The sequence below is a fragment of the Fistularia commersonii genome, chromosome 7 (genome assembly GCF_037954325.1).
Source record: "Fistularia commersonii isolate RoL2024-O1a breed Wild chromosome 7, RoL_Fcom_v1.0, whole genome shotgun sequence".
Taxonomy (NCBI): Eukaryota; Metazoa; Chordata; class Actinopteri; order Syngnathiformes; family Fistulariidae; genus Fistularia; species Fistularia commersonii.
The window spans coordinates 8,885,107-8,898,275 of record NC_141290.1 but is presented as its reverse complement, the minus strand read 5'-3'; the positions used below and the strand labels follow the sequence as shown (position 1 = coordinate 8,898,275).

Here is a 13,169-nt window from a genome sequence, read left to right as displayed (position 1 = left end):
TGGCCCTACACCTGCACAAACAACGAGTAGTGATTTATTCCTTGAATCCACTTTCAATACGTGAATGTGAAGCCAGGAGACGGAAAAGGAAACAAAAACAGGATCTGGGAGTACAATACGATAAACTCAGTGACAGGAAAAGCTTTTTTGGGTAACGTATTATTATTGTATAAAAGGTTATTATTGTTTGTCAACAAACACAGTGTGCAGGAGTGTTCGCCTCCAAGTGCCCTCTAGTGGTAAAATGAGGTATACCCCTTTTACCGAGGGCCTCGTTGAGATGTTCATATTAATATCGTGTTTTCAGTTAATTAACTGGACGCACTGTTGTTAATAATTCTGGGAATTTGTTAAAAAAGATTTGTGAAATAGAGGTGCAAAATAGCCACCGTCGTTTCCCTTCTTAAGTTTAGAAAACAACGATATACCAAAGGATTAGCATGAAATGTCCCCCTCTTGGCCTCCATAAATACAGGTACATGGTTGACCATAAAAGCTGTGATTAAAATGATCAAAACAGAAAAATAAAAGTGGAAAAGTTTGATCGCGGTTTCAAATCCGCCTGTGTAAAAGCATTTCTAGTCAGGCGCGCCGCGGGCCACCCCCGCCGCACCGAAACATCCGGGGTCCTTTGGCTTCACGTGCGCCTGTGCCGGAGCCACGGGCAGAGGACAGCGTGAGACGCAACCATGCCGAAGTCAAAGAGGGACAAGAAAAGTGAGCAAATAAACATTTGGAAAATATTTGACACAGATCCACGGGCAAAGTAATACTTTTAAATAGTTTCGTCGCTCATAACGGCCGACACAGATATCTCAAAAGACACGGGAGTCCGTGAAACATACTAACAGCAGCTCAGTCTGTAGCTATGCTAGCAGTGTTTTTAGCCGTTTCTAACCCTTTCTTAAATAATTTCTCCGTAGTTTCCTTAACGAAAACCGCCAAGAAGGGACTGGAATTGAAACAGAAGCTAATAGAGGAGGTGAGTTTTTGTTTTTCCTAACGTTTTAATACGCTGTAACCAGTGAGTGGATAACCGGGGTGACTGGTAACTCAAATACCACATGGTAAATCTACATTTGTCCAGTCTGCTGTCCGGAACACACTGCCAAAGTCTGGGTATAAAACTGTTAATGACAAACGGTTGCAGTTAATATTTAAAATCTAAGCTGCACCCATCAGCTTGAAGGAGACTGCATTTGATCGGTATGATGAGTACAATTTTTGAGGTTTCTTTTTTTGATGAACTATATGATGCAGTTCAGTTTGTTTGTCTTTTAAATATGGTACTATTAACTTGCTTAGAGACCAGAATGGATGAAGGTGTTGGGGCTTTCTTTGATAGAGGACCAGAAGGGACAGTGCATGTTAGATTTTCTGGACCCAGTCAGACTGAGTTGGACATGGACAGAGGAGGGATGGAGAAGATTTGGGTAGAAGCAGGCTGACGTAGGAGATCTAGAAGAAGACCAGAGAGGCAGTTGATGGATGGATGGATAGGGGACAGGAAGGTGTGAGAGTAGAGGATGTTGAGGATAATGATTTGTTATGTTTTTCATGTCAAAGCCTAACACTCAGTGGTAATGATAATAATAATCTGTCTTGTCCTAAACCTACATTGTTCATTCAGGTGCAGCTGCTTTCAGAGTAATCCAACCGTCTTACCTGTTTTTACTTTCCAGTTGCGAAGTTGTGTGGACACCTACAAGTATTTGTTTGTCTTCTCCGTGGACAATATGAGGAACAGTAAACTTAAAGACATCAGGACGGCCTGGAAACACAGCAGGTACTGGGACTTCAACCAGCTACTTTAATACAAGTATTTCCACAAACACAACTTTGTACATCTTTGTTCCTGCAGATTCTTCTTTGGCAAAAACAAAGTAATGATAATTGCAATGGGGAAAGGGGAAACGGACGAGTACAAGGATAACCTGTGCAAGGTAGGGAACACCTCCAGCAGGGGCCGGTACCCCAAATGATCTTCCCGCTGAAGACTTTGTTGCAATTACAACATTCCTATTATTACACCCGGGAGTTCAGGGGCTTGGAAAATAAAGGATCTCATGTTATGTTAGCTCCTTTTTTTAGTGTAACACTTAACTATTAAATTCAAATAAAACATATTTGATTTTTATTTTGGGTGGCTCAAATTGTGCCTGGCTACTGCTGATGTAGGTAACACCCGCGCTGATGTGCAGGCGGAATGCACCGAGGGTTAGGAGCCAAAATCACATGGACAAAGTTGAATGAATGTTTCAGTCGACTATTGCCTATGAAATATAAATTAAATTGGTCAGTGACAGTCATGCACACCATCAAGCACTGATTGCACAGAGATTGGCGGCAAAAACATTAAAATGTTTGTGTTGCATGCAGAAATAAAATGCTGATTTCTCCGCAACGGCTCAGACTTGGCCGCCAGAGCCACTGATTCTCTTCTCCTCGAGCAGGTCAGCAAGCACCTCCGAGGAGAAGTGGGTGTGCTGTTCACCAACAAAACTAAAGATGAGGTTCAGGAGTAAGTCAGTTGCCGCTCGTTGTTTCTGCGGCCGTGCCATCGGGATGATGCTTATCAACCGCCTGGTCTGCAGGTACTTCACCCATTTCAAGGAGGTGGATTATGCCCGGGCGGGGAACCAGGCGAAGATGGACATCACGCTGGATGAGGGACCCCTGGAACACTTCACCCACTCCATGGAGCCGCAGCTGAGGCAGCTGGGCCTTCCCACCGCTCTCAAGAAGGGTAAGCGAGCACCGGCGCGAGGGGAAGGCCAGTCTGAGATCTTCGCGTCTTATTACAAACGATCTGTCGTATCTTCACCAGGGGTGGTGACCTTGCTGAAGGACCACCGAGTCTGTAAAGAGGGGGATGTTCTGACTCCGGAGCAGGCACGGATCCTGGTGGGTTCCCCAAGGCAACGATAAGACGGATCGCGTCGGAAGCGACTTCCTAATCCATCTTTTCTGCCCCCAGAAACTGTTTGGCATCGAGATGGCCGAGTTCAAGGTGAACATCAGATGCATGTGGAGCTCCGAGACAGGAGAGTTTGAGAACTTTGCCGCCGACCACGGGGCCGCGCTGGATCAGGAAGACGACGACGACGACCAGGAGGACGAAGCGGAATGATGGAAACACTCTGTGTTTAATCCTTGCTGCAAGGATTCATCCAGAAGCAGAAGGTTGAGATCTGGAGCAACATGTTCACTGAACTTGAGACTGCAGTCCGAGTACTTCAAAGTGTTGTATACTTTGAAGTACAGCGGGGGGTTGTACCGCGTACAAATACTGCACACGCCGTCATTTAAACACATTTTAATTGTTGAAGAATATATGATGTTTTTTGCTTAGTGTATACAGTGTCAGTGATTTTGTTTCCGGGGCAAGAGAAATCAGATTTGAAACATTGGAAGAGTCAAGATTTCCCATCGGCAGGGGGGGTGTGTCCTCTCTGGAGGGGTCGGGAGGTCGGGGTCGTCAGCGGAAGTAGTTGGGACACTCGTGGGCGACCAGATTCCAGGCCTGGTCGAAGGCCTCCACCACGCCGGCATGCAGAGGTCCCTCCTCGGCGGCGGCCAGGTTCTCCGTCAGCTGCTCCATGGTGGACATGCCAATGATGACGCCGTCTCCGAGGTCGCCCTGCGGGGGCGAAGCGGCGGTCAGTGACGGCAGAGCTGCAACATCCCGCGCTGCCATTTTCCCAACCTAGAACAAGCTTTTAAACATTTAAGTTTAAAAAACGTCAGAAAAGAGAGTGGTCTTCGAATTGTCTTCCTTTGGCCTGATCCCTCCTGGGGTCTCCACAGCCAAACACCTGCCTCCATCTCACCCTCTCCTCTTTCCCTCCATCATAAACCTCATAATAATAATTTATCCTTTTATATCCCTGTGGGGAAATTCCTTCTCTGCAATGAACCCCATCATGGATGAAGCAGTAAGCATACCGTCTACCAGTGCCAGGGGAGCAGTTAGGTGTCTTGCACAACAAGTCTTTGACGCACTAAGGGGAGCCAAGACTCGAACCAAGAATGTTCAGCTCTACCTCCTGCACTATGCCGCCCCTATCCTACCTAGATCTTCACCATCCGTCCTTGATGTCCACGTCCATCTCAAGACTCTTTCCTGATCCTCTCCAACCTCCAAATCTTCATCTTTGCCACCTGTCTTTTCAGTGTCTCCACCGAGATAACTGGGCTGCTCTCACCATCTCCTCTTCCACCTTTCATTTTAGTTGATACTTTTCTCCATTTATTCCAAACTGCTTGCAGATATTTCTCCACCCTCTCCATTGGTCTGGACTGTTGACCCTCAAGATTTAAAGTCCTCCACCTTCATCTCCACTCCCTGTAGCCTCACCTGACCACTTGAGTCCTCCTCAATCAAACTCATGTATTCTGTCTTCTTCAGCTGACCTTCATTGCTCTCCTCTCCAGCAGACACCGACACCTCTTGAGATGTTCCTCCACCTGCTCCCTGCTCTCACTACACATGACAGTGTCATCTGCAAACAGGGTTATTTCTGTGCAGCCTCATCGGTCCGCCTTTCCACCACCTTTGCGAACAAGGCGGGTCACACCAGACCACGCTTGATGATCTCTGCCCAGAGCACGGGGTGGAGCAGCAGGTACCTGGAGGCGGGAGTGGTGGTACATCCAGCGCATGGCGGCGGAGGTCATAGCGGGCTTGTCTGGTCCGTATGCTTTTTCCAGGGCCTTCTGGACCAGATCTATGGCCTGGAAGTGGCTCTGCTTCCAGTATCTGAAACCAAAAAAAAAAAGGGGGGGTAGGGGGGCTGAGCTGCACATCCCATAATATCTAATGAAATCTATCAGCCCAGGGCCTCACCTGTCCCTGTACGCCGCGGCCCAGCTGTTACCAAAGAATCGTCCCGCAGGCTGTAAGGCCTCTTGATCGGAGTAGGCGTACTTTCCAGTGAGGAGGCCGCCTGAGGGGGTGCGGGGTGGGATTTAGTTTGGGGACGCAAACAAAACCCAAACACTGGTTTGCCTAGTGATTTGAAGACGAACCCCCCCTTGTAATGTAACCATAGCAACAATGAAACGCTACCTGCCAGAATGTTGTAGGCGTAAAACCTCAGCCCGAAGTAGCGCAGGCAAGGCAGCAGCTCCGTCTCCACCTGCCGGGTGGTGGCGTTGTACATCCCCTGTGGACGCAACAGTCGTCCCAAAGTCACCTCCCGGTCGGGACCGCATATTGATCTGGATCGGTAAAGGAGGCGACGGGTCACCTGGTACAAGGTCGGAGCGATCCAGCCGTTATGTCTGCAGACGGAGACGATCTCAGCCACCTCCCACGAGGCGTAGTTGGACAGACCCAACTCCTTGAACTTTCCCTGCGAGGGGAGCAGGTAGAAGGTCAGGCATCAGCTGAGGTTGCCTCTCCGCTCGGGGAGTCTTGCACCTCCTCTACCTCCAGGTGCAGCTGGTTGCAGGCCTCCAGGGTGTCCCTGATGGGGGTTTGGTGGTCGGGGGCGTGCAGGTAGAAGAGGTCCACGCTGTCGGTCTGCAGCCTTCGCAGGGACGTGTCCAGCTGAGCGCGCACACTCTCCGGCTTCAGGGTCTTCCCGTCCCACGGGTTAGCCTTCGTGGCGATGCTTACTGTCACATAAGAGTCAACCTGCGTGTTTATGACGTTTCTCACCCGCATGCGGTGGATCTCATCCCACTCCCGCACGGTAGGGAGCGATACACACTAAAATACGCCGACGTTAAGTACTTGGGTTGGAACTAACTAGACGTTGGACACCTTTCCAAAACTTACGTAACAGCGATCAGAAACTCTTCATCGAGCCGTCATTTCACGTCTTATAATTAAGTTTTAATGATTTTCGTTAAATGATGAGACTCAGAGGTGGCGCGTTACCGGTGGCGGGGAGCTTCATTCCCCCGATGAACTCCTCGGATTTCCCATCCGTGTACATGTACGCGGTGTCCACGCATTTGTGCCCACGCCGGAGGAACGCCGCCACCATGGCGGAGCTCTGCTCGGCGTCGGCGCGGCCGCCGAACACCGTGGTACCGAGCAGGGAGGCCGGGCGTCCCGCCGCCGACGAAGACATCTTCCGGACGGGGTGAACGGTGTGCGTGTGTCGGAGTGCTTGCAGCGCGTGTGTCGGCACGCCGCATGCAACCGCACAAACTCACTTCGAGCGGTAACAGGGGGACGTGGCGGTCAGGGACCGTCGGAAAAATGAGCTCCCCGGTGAAAGCGGAAGTTGTGAAACGGTGTTTGGTCAAAAAAGAAACTTTAGTGGGTAACAGGTTGTGCGAAGGTTGCCTGCCACGCCCCACCACGCACACTCCTCCTCCCACCCGCGGCTACCCACGCTCAGGACAATGGTTCTGTATAATAGCAGTGCATTACACGACTTTCACCAGCGGGTGACAGCAGAGGCAAGCCCGACTATCGTTGTTTCGACACTTGGAATATATTTCTAATTCTCAAACTCATTTATTTCATATTTCTAAAATGATATACATCATTATAAAAGCATTATATATGCACACACATATACATCTAAATTAAAACAACAAGAAAAAAAGGCTTTGTAAGGGAAAACAAAACACGTCTTTATTTGTTTTTTTCTCGACCAATAATAATAATAATTATAATAATAATAAGTTATCCTTAATTAAAAAAAAAGTTTTCTGCAGTTAACTAGAGGTTCAGTGTCTTGCTCGACAACACTTCGACACACTAGGACACACCGAGAATTGAACTGGGAATGTTAAGTTCCAGTCATACAAGTACATTTATACTGAAGGTTTGGAGATTGAGACTTTATATTTTAAATATCTGCAATATTAAAAAAAAGTTTTATTTATTCATCTAATACATGCATACAGTGCATCCATTTAGAAAATTACAAATGAAACACTTTTAATATAGGAATGATAGATTTTGTATAATTTAAAGTCAAAATTAAAAAATGAGAAAAAAATGCATATTCTGAGTTATGATATTTTGAACTATACATAGAAATAAATGTATAAATTATAGACATCTGAGAACTTATGACATATATAAGATATTCTGTAGAATATTACAAGTATACAAAAAATGAAAAACATTGTTTATAGAGATTTATAAAGTAAAATTCAAAAATTTGGAAAAAAAATTTGAAAGCTATATTTATATATCAATACTGCTACTACATTAAAATCATGCAATTTAAAAAGTAATTTAGAAAATGTAATTCTAAAAAGTAAAAATTCGTTCTTACTTGGCGTTAGGGTTTTATATATATATATATATATATATATATATATATATATTTTTTTTTTTTTAATTTTAAACATATATGAAAAATCACGAATTGTAAAGAGATAATATTTATAGAAATTTTCAAAAAATTGTAGCAATAAATAAACAATAAAATAAAAATGATATAAAATTCAAAATGTGCAACAAATTTAAGAATTATTTTTATCTCTTTACACTTGGTGCTTTTTCATATATGTGTAAAATAAAATAAAAAATTAAAATGATAAAATGAAATAGAATAATTCCAAAATTTGTTGGCTATTTTGAAATTTCATATTATTTTTATTTTATTGTTTATTTATTGCTATATTTTTTGACGATTAAATGAAATGAAATTAAATGAAAACAAATAACAAAATAAATAAAACAATAGTCAAAGAAGTATTGAACATTGAAAATTAAAAAATATATACATACATGAATATATACAGTATTTCGTTTTTTTATACATGATAAAAATACATATATATTATGAAAATTAAAATAGTAGCAAAAAAGTAATGTAAAAAAATTATACAATGTTGCATTTACATTAGCTTTTAGTTTTATTATTGAAATTATGTCAATCATTTTTCAAACATATAAAATTTATATGACAAATATGTGAAATCCTTTGGAGAAAAATATTTATATATGTTTTAACACATACATATATTTATAAAATTAAGATTTAAACACGGCTACTATGTCAAAATAAAATAATAATTATTAGATTATTAAATCCATTTAGTTTCATATAGGTCCCTCTTTTAACATGTTTATTTATTCTTATACAAATGCACAATAAAAAAGATAACGAAGGAAAAAAAAGGATGCATATTCATATTAAGTGCTCCTTTATTTATATGTTTGAAAAAAACAACTTTACAAAACTGTTTACGTTTAAATGCAAATTGTATTTCTAAAAATTTCATATTTATGTTTCACAAATGCAATATGTAGTTTGATTTGCGAATGTATTAAGATTTGGTTTTAAATGTATACCTAATACATTAATAAAATTAGATTTACATATTGAACATTATATATATATTTTAATTAATGCTTGTATATATTATATATGTTTGGGGGTTTTCACCCTGAATATGGACAAGACATAACAGATGATATAGGACACGAGGAAAGATCTTCAAGGAGAGAAACTTTTAAATACAAAAGGCATAAAAATATCTAACCAATTGCTTAACATTTTCAGTAACATTTCCATTCATAAAATTGAAATTGTATCTCAAATGAAAAATAAATGATAAAATAATAGAAATATATTTTCATTCACATTTACATTTACATCTATTCAACTTTTTATTTTGGAAATTCATTTCACCATTTTCACAGATAAACATGTCACATAACATAAATGTAACATTTAGAAACGATTTTTTAAATTGACATAAAATATTTGAAGAAAATAATGACTTATTTTTATGAAGTGCATTTTTTCAACTATTTTTGAAAAAAAAATCTATATCTATATCCTCAAGAAGGGTAAGCGAGCACCGGCGCGAGGGGAAGGCCAGTCTGAGATCTTCGCGTCTTATTACAAACGATCTGTCGTATCTTCACCAGGGGTGGTGACCTTGCTGAAGGACCACCGAGTCTGTAAAGAGGGGGATGTTCTGACTCCGGAGCAGGCACGGATCCTGGTGGGTTCCCCAAGGCAACGATAAGACGGATCGCGTCGGAAGCGACTTCCTAATCCATCTTTTCTGCCCCCAGAAACTGTTTGGCATCGAGATGGCCGAGTTCAAGGTGAACATCAGATGCATGTGGAGCTCCGAGACAGGAGAGTTTGAGAACTTTGTCGCCGACCACGGGGCCGCGCTGGATCGGGAAGACAACGACGACGACGACCAGGAGGACGAAGCGGAATGGCGGAAACACTCTGTGTTTAATCCTTGCTGCAAGGATTCATCCAGAAGCAGAAGGTTGAGATCTGGAGCAACGTGTTCACTGAACTTGAGACTGCAGTCCGAGTACTTCAAAGTGTTGTATACTTTGAAGTACAGCGGGGGATGTACCGCGTACAAATACTTCACACGCCGTCATTTAAACACATTTTAATTGTTGAAGAATATATGATGTTTTTTGCTTAGTGTATGCAGAGTCGGTGATTTTGTTTCCGGGGCAAGAGAAATCAGATTTGAAACATTGGAAGAGTCAAGATTTCCCATCGGGAGGGGCGGTGTGTCCTCTCTGGAGGGGTCGGGAGGTCGGGGTCGTCAGCGGAAGTAGTTGGGACACTCGTGGGCGACCAGATTCCAGGCCTGGTCGAAGGCCTCCACCACGCCGGCATGCAGAGGTCCCTCCTCAGCGGCGGCCAGGTTCTCCGTCAGCTGCTCCATGGTGGACATGCCAATGATGACGCCGTCTCCGAGGTCGCCCTGCGGGGGCGAAGCGGCGGTCAGTGACGGCAGAGCTGCAACATCCCGCGCTGCCATTTTCCCAACCTAGAACAAGCTTTTAAACATTTAAGTTTAAAAAACGTCAGAAAAGAGAGTGGTCTTCGAATTGTCTTCCTTTGGCCTGATCCCTCCTGGGGTCTCCACAGCCAAACACCTGCCTCCATCTCACCCTCTCCTCTTTCCCTCCATCATAAACCTCATAATAATAATTTATCCTTTTATATCCCTGTGGGGAAATTCCTTCTCTGCAATGAACCCCATCATGGATGAAGCAGTAAGCATACCGTCTACCAGTGCCAGGGGAGCAGTTAGGTGTCTTGCACAACAAGTCTTTGACGCACTAAGGGGAGCCAAGACTCGAACCAAGAATGTTCAGCTCTACCTCCTGCACTATGCCGCCCCTATCCTACCTAGATCTTCACCATCCGTCCTTGATGTCCACGTCCATCTTAAGACTCTTTCCTGATCCTCTCCAACCTCCAAATCTTCATCTTTGCCACCTGTCTTTTCAGTGTCTCCACCTAGATAACTGGGCTGCTCTCACCATCTCCTCTCCCACCTTTCATTTTAGTCGATACTTTTCTCCATTTATTCCAAACTGCTTGCAGATATTTCTCCACCCTCTCCATTGGTCTGGACTGTTGACCCTCAAGATTTAAAGTCCTCCACCTTCATCTCCACTCCCTGTAGCCTCACCTGACCACTTGAGTCCTCCTCAATCAAACTCATGTATTCTGTCTTCTTCAGCTGACCTTCATTGCTCTCCTCTCCAGCAGACACCGACACCTCTTGAGATGTTCCTCCACCTGCTCCCTGCTCTCACTACACATGACAGTGTCATCTGCAAACAGGGTTATTTCTGTGGAGCCTCATCGGTCCGCCTTTCCACCACCTTTGCGAACAAGGCGGGTCACACCAGACCACGCTTGATGATCTCTGCCCAGAGCACGGGGTGGAGCAGCAGGTACCTGGAGGCGGGAGTGGTGGTACATCCAGCGCATGGCGGCGGAGGTCATAGCGGGCTTGTCTGGTCCGTATGCTTTTTCCAGGGCCTTCTGGACCAGATCTATGGCCTGGAAGTGGCTCTGCTTCCAGTATCTGAAACCAAAAAAAAAGGGGGGGGGCTGAGCTGCACATCCCATAATATCTAATGAAATCTATCAGCCCAGGGCCTCACCTGTCCCTGTACGCCGCGGCCCAGCTGTTACCAAAGAATCGTCCCGCAGGCTGTGAGGCCTCTTGATCGGAGTAGGTGTACTTTCCAGTGAGGAGGCCGCCTGAGGGGGTGCGGGGTGGGATTTAATTTGGGGACGCAAACAAAACCCATCCACTGGTTTGCCTAGTGATTTGAAGACGAACCCCCCCTTGTAATGTAACCATAGCAACAATGAAACGCTACCTGCCAGAGGGTTGTAGGCGTAAAACTTCAGCCCGAAGTAGCGCAGGCAAGGCAGCAGCTCCGTCTCCACCTGCCGGGTGGTGGCGTTGTACATCCCCTGTGGACGCAACAGTCGTCCCAAAGTCACCTCCCGGTCGGGACCGCATATTGATCTGGATCGGTAAAGGAGGCGACGGGTCACCTGGTACACGGTCGGAGCGATCCAGCCGTTATGTCTGCAGACGGAGACGATCTCAGCCACCTCCCACGAGGCGTAGTTGGACAGACCCAACTCCTTGAACTTTCCCTGCGAGGGGAGCAGGTAGAAGGTCAGGCATCAGCTGAGGTTGCCTCTCCGCTCGGGGAGTCTTGCACCTCCTCTACCTCCAGGTGCAGCTGGTTGCAGGCCTCCAGGGTGTCCCTGATGGGGGTTTGGTGGTCGGGGGCGTGCAGGTAGAAGAGGTCCACGCTGTCGGTCTGCAGCCTTCGCAGGGACGTCTCCAGCTGAGCGCGCACACTCTCCGGCTTCAGGGTCTTCCCATCCCACGGGTTAGCCTTCGTGGCGATGCTTACTGTCACATAAGAGTCAACCTGCGTGTTTATGACGTTTCTCACCCGCATGCGGTGGATGTCATCCCACTCCCGCACGGTAGGGAGCGATACACACTAAAATACACCGACGTTAACTACTTGGGTTGGAACTAACTGGACGTTGGACTCCTTTCTAAAACTTACGTAACAGCGATCAGAAACTCTTCATCGAGCCGTCATTTCACGTCTTATAATTAAGTTTTAATGATTTTCGTTAAATGGTGAGACTCAGAGGTGGCGCGTTACCGGTGGCGGGGAGCTTCATTCCCCCGATGAACTCCTCGGATTTCCCATCCGTGTACATGTACGCGGTGTCCACGCATTTGTGCCCACGCCGGAGGAACGCCGCCACCATGGCGGAGCTCTGCTCGGCGTCGGCGCGGCCGCCGAACGCCATGGAGCCGAGCAGGGAGGCCGGGCGTCCCGCCGCCGACGAAGACATCTTCCGGACGGGGTGAACGGTGTGCGTGTGTCGGAGTGCTTGCAGCGCGGTACACGCACGCCGCATGCTACCGCACAAACTCACTCCGAGCGGTAACAGGGGGACGTGGCGTTCAGGGACCGTCGGAAAAATGAGCTCCCCGGTGAAAGCGGAAGTTGTGAAACGGTGTTTGGTCAAAAAAGAAACTTTAGTGGGTAACAGGTCGTGCGAAGGTTGCCTGCCACGACCCCCCACGCACACTCCTCCTCCCACCCGCGGCTACCCACGCTCAGGACAATGGTTCTGTATAATAACAGTGCATTACACGACTTTCACCAGCGGGTGACAGCAGAGGCAAGCCCGACTATCGTTGTTTCGACACTTGGAATATATTTCTAATTCTCAAACTCATTTATTTCATATTTTTAAAATGATATACATCATTATAAAAGCATTATATATGCACACACATATACATCTAAATTAAAACACCAAGAGAAAAAGGCTTTATAAGGGAAAACAAAACACGCCTTTATTTGTTTTTTTCTCTACCAATAATAATAATAATTATAATAATAATAAGTTATCCTTAATAAAAAAAAAGTTTTCTGGGAGGCTTAGAGGTTCAGTGTCTTGCTCGACAACACTTCGACACACTATGACACACCGAGAATTGAACTGGGAATGTTAAGTTCCAGTCATACAAGTACATTTATACTGAAGGTTTGAAGATTGAGACTTTATATTTTAAATATCTGCAATATTAAAAAAATGTTTTATTTATTCATCTAATTCATGCATACAGTGCATCCATTTAGAAAATTACAAATGAAACATTTTTAATATAGGAATGATAGATTTTGTATAATTTAAAAAGTCAAAATTAAAAAATGAGAAAAAATGCATATTCTGAGTTATGATATTTTGAACTATACATAGAAATAAATGTATAAATTATAGACAACTGAAAACTTATTACATATATAAGATATTCTATAGAATATTACAAGTATACGAAAAATGAAAAACATTGTTTATAGAGATTTATAAAGTAAAATTCAAAAATTTGGAAAAAAAATTGAAAGCTACATT

At 44.7% G+C, this 13,169-nt stretch overlaps 3 protein-coding genes across 3 annotated transcripts; 1 reads left to right on the top strand and 2 right to left on the bottom strand.

Annotated features, from left to right (window-relative positions):
• The first annotated feature begins 603 nt into the window (after positions 1-603).
• mrto4 (MRT4 homolog, ribosome maturation factor) lies at positions 604-3,354 on the top strand. Its single transcript, XM_086149646.1, has 8 exons — positions 604-717; positions 924-982; positions 1,683-1,786; positions 1,862-1,943; positions 2,454-2,521; positions 2,595-2,746; positions 2,828-2,904; positions 2,978-3,354. Exons 1-8 carry the CDS (start codon positions 690-692, stop codon positions 3,128-3,130), a joined length of 723 nt encoding a protein of 240 aa, XP_086005772.1. The 5' UTR covers positions 604-689; the 3' UTR covers positions 3,131-3,354.
• On the bottom strand, positions 3,302-6,218 carry LOC147232659 (aflatoxin B1 aldehyde reductase member 2-like). The gene is made up of 7 exons (XM_086149644.1): positions 5,885-6,218; positions 5,432-5,619; positions 5,250-5,354; positions 5,069-5,165; positions 4,847-4,946; positions 4,630-4,759; positions 3,302-3,640 (listed from the first exon to the last, which is right to left on the bottom strand). Exons 1-7 carry the CDS (start codon positions 6,078-6,080, stop codon positions 3,479-3,481), a joined length of 978 nt encoding a protein of 325 aa, XP_086005770.1. The 5' UTR covers positions 6,081-6,218; the 3' UTR covers positions 3,302-3,478.
• Positions 6,219-9,327: 3,109 nt separating this feature from the next.
• On the bottom strand, positions 9,328-12,258 carry akr7a3 (aldo-keto reductase family 7, member A3 (aflatoxin aldehyde reductase)). Its single transcript, XM_086149647.1, has 7 exons — positions 11,903-12,258; positions 11,450-11,637; positions 11,268-11,372; positions 11,087-11,183; positions 10,865-10,964; positions 10,656-10,785; positions 9,328-9,666 (listed from the first exon to the last, which is right to left on the bottom strand). The coding sequence occupies exons 1-7, from the start codon at positions 12,162-12,164 to the stop codon at positions 9,505-9,507; spliced, it is 1,044 nt and encodes a 347-aa protein (XP_086005773.1). The 5' UTR covers positions 12,165-12,258; the 3' UTR covers positions 9,328-9,504.
• Positions 12,259-13,169: the final 911 nt, after the last annotated feature.

Excerpts from the sequence above, each read along its gene's own strand:
- mrto4 (XM_086149646.1), top strand. The coding sequence starts at position 690 with ATGCCGAAGTCAAAGAGGGACAAGAAAA. Across the intron at positions 718-923 it reads GTCAAAGAGGGACAAGAAAA|TTTCCTTAACGAAAACCGCC; the intron begins GTGAGCAAATAA and ends ATTTCTCCGTAG. Across the intron at positions 2,905-2,977 it reads CGGAGCAGGCACGGATCCTG|AAACTGTTTGGCATCGAGAT; the intron begins GTGGGTTCCCCA and ends TTCTGCCCCCAG.
- LOC147232659 (XM_086149644.1), bottom strand. The coding sequence starts at position 6,080 with ATGTCTTCGTCGGCGGCGGGACGCCCGGCCTCCCTGCTCGGTACCACG. Across the intron at positions 5,355-5,431 it reads GCAACCAGCTGCACCTGGAG|GGAAAGTTCAAGGAGTTGGG; the intron begins GTAGAGGAGGTG and ends CTCCCCTCGCAG. Across the intron at positions 3,641-4,629 it reads ACCACCACTCCCGCCTCCAG|GGCGACCTCGGAGACGGCGT; the intron begins GTACCTGCTGCT and ends TCGCCCCCGCAG.
- akr7a3 (XM_086149647.1), bottom strand. The coding sequence starts at position 12,164 with ATGCGGCGTGCGTGTACCGCGCTGCAAGCACTCCGACACACGCACACC. Across the intron at positions 11,184-11,267 it reads TCGCTCCGACCGTGTACCAG|GGGATGTACAACGCCACCAC; the intron begins GTGACCCGTCGC and ends TTGCGTCCACAG. Across the intron at positions 9,667-10,655 it reads ACCACCACTCCCGCCTCCAG|GGCGACCTCGGAGACGGCGT; the intron begins GTACCTGCTGCT and ends TCGCCCCCGCAG.